This window comes from Pangasianodon hypophthalmus, chromosome 25 (assembly GCF_027358585.1).
Source record: "Pangasianodon hypophthalmus isolate fPanHyp1 chromosome 25, fPanHyp1.pri, whole genome shotgun sequence".
Classification (NCBI taxonomy): domain Eukaryota; kingdom Metazoa; phylum Chordata; class Actinopteri; order Siluriformes; family Pangasiidae; genus Pangasianodon; species Pangasianodon hypophthalmus.
In genome coordinates this window covers 2,316,847-2,322,635 of record NC_069734.1, presented here as the reverse complement: position 1 = coordinate 2,322,635, position 5,789 = coordinate 2,316,847, and the positions used below count along the sequence as shown (strand labels likewise).

The 5,789-nt window shown below is 35.9% G+C and overlaps 1 protein-coding gene across 3 annotated transcripts in view; it reads left to right on the top strand.

The window, feature by feature from the left end:
- The first annotated feature begins 734 nt into the window (after positions 1-734).
- The window catches only part of LOC117596097 (uncharacterized), a 56,172-nt gene continuing 51,117 nt past the window's right edge, over positions 735-5,789 (top strand). The window contains exons 1-4 of one of the 3 annotated variants that reach the window (XR_008300976.1): positions 735-882; positions 1,073-1,273; positions 2,668-2,873; positions 4,383-5,009. Coding sequence is in view for 1 of the 3 variants with exons in the window: in XM_053229422.1 (XP_053085397.1) it covers positions 873-882; positions 1,073-1,273; positions 2,668-2,873; positions 4,383-4,589 (624 nt within the window). In the remaining 2 variants the exon portion in view is untranslated. Of the gene's footprint in view, positions 883-1,072; positions 1,274-2,667; positions 2,874-4,382; positions 5,784-5,789 lie in introns of those variants that run through there. The other 2 variants (XR_008300977.1, XM_053229422.1) reach the window with 2 other exon arrangements.

The following is a 5,789-nucleotide window of genomic DNA, read 5'->3' as shown; positions in this document are numbered from 1 at the left end:
AAAATGGGTGGAGCTAGGAAAAATTCATACTATTCATTGGTCAAACATAATCATCGCAAGTCATCATTCAAGCCAGAAAACCACCATTTTGCTTGCTATTAAATATGTCAAAATAATATGCTAAAAATTTGTTATTTATAGTAGTGCGCTGTTTGTAACAATAGCAGGCAGTTTGGAATTTAGCCTGGATAGTTGGAATTAGATTTTATGAATAGCGATCTTCTGGAGAGTACCGGAAATCCCAGAAAGTTACTTATGCTCAACAGTTTGATGTTTTTTCTAATAACACTAAATGCCAAATTAAAGGTTGAACAGATCCTGAAGATCCTCCATTGTGGCTGCTGGATAGGAAATGATGTCACCACCCCATAACTTCTCAAGACCTTTCATGGGTATTGTTATGTAAGTATGAATAATTATGGATTCAGATTAGTAACCATACCATACGCTTGTTCAGACATGTGACAGGAAGGTGGTGTTTATTGTGACAAAACAGTAAATGAAGGATACCTTTTGAAGGTATCTTTTGAAGATATCATTAAGGTTACTTGGTGACCTGGTCTTATAATTAACCTTAGGATGATAACAGTGACCCGACAGCACACTCTGTCTTTTTTATGCCTTACTCATTTCATGTTCATATTGTGCACACTTTTGAGGTGGAGGCTCATAACGTTCTGTACACTGGTGTATTTATAGAGGCTTCATTTGCTTTTGGTTTCCCAGAAATGCAGTCTGAGCCCTAAGAGTGAAAGTAAAAGTACCAGAAAAAAAAACTTCACCTCATTATTCTAAAATCTGTGGATTGCACACCATCAGTCGTCCAACGGATCACTCCAGATCGTGTAACTCGACTGAGATCTGACTTCAAAATGACCCAAGGTATGTGTTCTTAATAATATCTTACTGCATGATATTATGTGATAGTGTGCTGATCCTGTTTAACCATTTGCTCTGTGTATGCGACTTGAGAAAATGTATCATATGCATTTGTGCAGCCACATTCCATTAACCCTTTATTTACACAGCAATTAATACTGTAAAAGCTTCTTTCTTTTTTCTTGATGTACAGTCTTTCCAGCAACTGTCCGATTTTTTGTCATGGTCCTTGGAAACACCGTGGATTCCCACAAGACTTTTCTGAATCATCTGACAATTTCACGAAAATGTCGAGAAGTGAATACGCTGAATGACAGTGATGTCATCATTGCTTTTGTCCCAGTTGTGTCTCGAGCTGGTACTGACATTTCAGCTGCAATGGAGAAGATTCCTGGTAAGTACAAATAACTCTCTCTTACTGTGTTTACATTAAAAAAACTTTCTTTAGCTTACTGTAAAACATTACTGTAAACTCTTTATTTTAATTATTATCATTTGAGTAATAAATGCATAATTGAATGAGTGGTAAAGTATTATTATTATTATTATTATTATTATTATTATTATTATTATTACATTTAAAAGCACCATTTTCAAAAAGCCCTTCTCATACGTATAACAGGAAGTGGGCGTGGTCTGTACTGGAAGTTAATCCTACCACTATGCTCTGGAAACACTGGAAAACACACTGGAAAATCCAGGGCTCCTGGAAATATTCACAAATTATACCAACAAAACATAACGTTTATATATTATAAAAATAACATTATATTTATTATTATAATATTTAACTCCTAGAAAACTCTCAAATCAAGAAACTGTTTAGTACATTTTTAACAACAATAGACATCCATTTTATCAGATTTACTTAGTTTTACATTCCACAAAATTCACAAAAATCTACTGTAAAGCTGGGACACTCTCAGTGCTGCTGCGAGTCAAAATTGGGTCCTTTAAGCAGCATTTCATTACAAAGACCGAAAGATTTTCTGAAAAGATTTTCTTTTAATAAAGACGAAGAACGATCATATAACAATGATGAAAAACACATGCAACAAATGTACACATTTTTATAATATTTTTAAAATGAATTAAATGATTATTTTTGGAGACCCAGCAGAGATATCCTGCTCTGTGCACAGCGCACAGATCTCCTGTTTGTATCATGTTAATAAACTCATATTTATGGCATTGTATGGCATTGTATTTATGTGGTTGTGTAGATGTGTTACATTTATGGCATTGAGCAGTAGCCCTTATCCAGGCAGACTTACAGAACTGCTTTGGAGTCTCAAACTAAAACATCCTCATGCTAGTTCACTGATTCAGGGACGCTGGTGTAAAAACCCTGTTGGAGACGTTAATACAGTATGGGGAAAAAAACAAGACACTAAAATTTTTATTACGTTAATTTAATAATCAAACCTTTATAATAGCATCATATACATTCCTGAAATTTCAGAATCTCTGAAAATCAAGTTACATCTTTAAATGGGAATAAATGATTTTTAATAATTCTTTATTACTTTTTTTTTTAATCAATTGTGCAATAATTTGTTAAAAATATAATTCACTTGACCAAGCCAGTGTTAATCTCCTTAAACTTTCAGGAGCCATCACTGGGTTCAGATATACACTCTTTACTCTCATACACACCTGTCCTATTAGCGCCACTGCACTTACTGAATAATTTATAGCAATAAAGAGGTAAAATCACCTGGTATAACCCTCAAAAAAGTGTGTAATTTATTAACTCTGTTTTCTCATTTCTCTCTCTCTGCCTTTCAGAGGGTAAACCTGTCGTTCTCGTGGCGCTCCACCACACATTTGATCCAGATTACATCGCTCCAGACAGCAGACGCTGTGTAAACGAGGAAAAAGTGTTTGCTGTAGATTGTCTCTATCATGAAGATCAAGGGCTGCTGAGATGCCTGCGCAATGACGATGCAATCAGAGCCGTGAAGAAGCACCTGGGAATTGTGGACCACTCTGAGGTAGAATCCTGAATGTGACCCCTTTAACATGGTTAGGAAAATATAGCCTTTTAATATGGCCTTTATTTGAGAGTTAGCCTGAGCTTAATGGACAAGAGAAAGAAATTACAGTTAAAGAAGACAATGAATTAGAGAGAATGTGATGGATAAAAGAGTGAAACTTTAGGCACAGATTCACAGGCAGCACATTTAAAGTGTGTCAGAAATCCATTTTTCATTTTTCAGAATTTCCCAGTGAAGTGATTGTCCTTATGTACTGCGTGTAATTGAGTGTATGCAATCAGAATGACAGCGAACATGAACATGATAGAGTTCCTGATGGCTGGGTGTTGTAGTCCGTGACAGCTGTGTTTGTAGGCCACGTTGTACTCTGGGATTTGTAGTTTAATGCTGATTCCGGCATTGATGTGATACCCTGTAATAGGCAGTCGAGACTCAACAACACGCAGTCATCCAGCGTACAATCTAGCAGCTTATAATTTTTGTTCAAAATGAGCTGCTTTTGAAAAGTTTTTGATAAAATCTTTGAAATATACCTTACAGTAGAAATGTTACTGTGCATCAAAGAGACGCTGTCTGCACCTACACTTTGCGTTTTTCTGGAAATTTATTTGATTTAATTCCAAATATTTGCTTTAAAACAAGATCAAAGCAGCCGCAAGGTATTTAAGCTACCCCAATCTCGTCATTCACTGTGCTGTCCACTGCTCCTCCCCTGAGCATGGGACACCGTGACTGACCTTTAATGACACTAGTTGCAGTTCCCATTTTTGATCACTAGGTGCTAAATGGGGCAGTGAGCTCACTGCACCATGATTGTGCAGCATGTAGAAAGGCCAGTAATTCAACAGAACATAGGCTGATATCTGTCAAATAGCAACATTTTTAGATCTTTCATCACTCAAAACAGGTAATTAGTATTTCACCAGAATTTAAAAGGTGGGGCTCTACACAGTCGGCCCCATGGTCGAGCCGCCCCTGCATTACTGTTACCATCCCAAAGCTGATTATTTTCCTGTAACAGTACATCCTGAAGTGTTGATAATAACAATTATTTGTTCATTTAAAAAAAAGACACATCATAATTTTTATCCATTTATATTCATGTTTAATGCTGTGGAAAGAAGTTAGTCCACGAAACAAGTTAGCTCTGGTTGTCCCTTACATTATAACAGCTATAAACATTTGTTCCCTCACCTTAAAGAAATACAAAAGAAATACTAAAAATGCTTGTCATGTTTCTGAGAAACCCCAGACCATGTACAGCTATGTTGTCTTGCTAATAAGTTAATATCCTATTTAGTTAGCAAAATGGAACTTCCCAAACAAGGACTCTCAGTCCACTTATGCTCTCTCACTGCTCTCAATACACCTGAACCAGGTATTAAATGTCTTTGCTTGCTCGGCATGTGCAGTGTGTTTTTATAGAAAAGAAATATTTCCACAGAGAATTTTCTGAGTCATATTCTTTTTTTTTAACCTTTTTTTTTTTTTTTTTTTTTTTTGCAGGTGGATCACAACAATTACAGATGGACATTGGGTTGTATTGCAGTTGTTGCAGCTACTGCTGTGGGTGGTGTTTTGGGTGGTGTTTTGGGTGGTGCTGTGGGTGGTGCTGTGGGTGGTGCTGTGGGTGGTGCTATGGGTGTTGTAATGAAGCGTATGATTTTTCCCAAGGTTAAAGATCATTGTACTGGCCACACTCCTCCTCTTTAAGTTCTCTTAATTAATGATTTAATTCATGAATAAAAAAACATAACTGAAAGTGCATGAGGTTTCATCCTAGAGCTTTCGTCACATGTATATCTATAATATAATGATATGCAGTATAATGCACTCAGTTTCAAGGGCTTTGGATAAATAGGTTTTATGTCCAGCTAAAGACTGCATGTGCTTTACACTGTGTGTTTGTAGAGTTTAGGGGAAAAATCATCATCAGTATATAGATTAAAATACAATGTTATTATATGACAGTCTATAGTAACATATTAGCTTAATCATCTCTCTCTTGAGCCTAAATCTATCATTTGTTGCTTTGCGACAACTTAAAAAAATACAGAACAGATTTGTTTCCTCTCCTAACCTCACTGAGTGTCACTCTGGATTGAAATGTCCCATGTGTGTGTGTGTGTGTGTGTGTGTGTGTGTGTGTGTATTGTGTTTGTTTCAGTCCCTCAGCATCGACATGAAATAAAATCTGATATGACAGGTTGGAAAGAGGGACACAGTGTAAGAGAGAGAGAGAGAGAGAGAGAGAGAGAGAGAGATTAAATGGAAAACTTGAACATAGTGTCACATTTTACTTATTTAATGCTGACAGGATGTTTAAATTAACATATTTCAGTGGAATTTAAAAAAAAATGCTTTCTGACGTCACAAATACAGGCCCATTTCATTGTTAAGGCAAGAACTACAAGTGAATAGAGTAATTTAAAAAAAATTATTTCTATCTGAATAGGGCTATAGGGTTGCAGTACCGATATCCAGATTTTTTCTTGATTCTGAGAACTTGTACACATAAAAAAAAATTTTTTGGATTGTGACGATACCTCAACATTTCCATTTCAGTTTGCATATTTGATTTATTTCTGGAAGATAGTGTAGTGTTTACAGGTCACAACGTTTTCTCCCAGTTTAATCCGCTCAATCTCACAAAAGCTACCAATCCAGGAGAGTTTACAAAGCTGATAATTCACACTGCTCAGATTCACAGCATCCATCAAGCAGTTCACTGTTAAGCATGGTGTAGTAGCTTTTCTCAATGTCTATAAATATATAAAGAATTCTGAAGTACTGTTTGTCTGTGTGTGTTTGTGTTTGTTTGTGTGTGTGTATGTGTAAGACTCTGTTGTGTATTAACGTGTGTAAAAATGTCTGCTGCATGTGAATAAATTAAAAAAAAAAAAACACTACCAG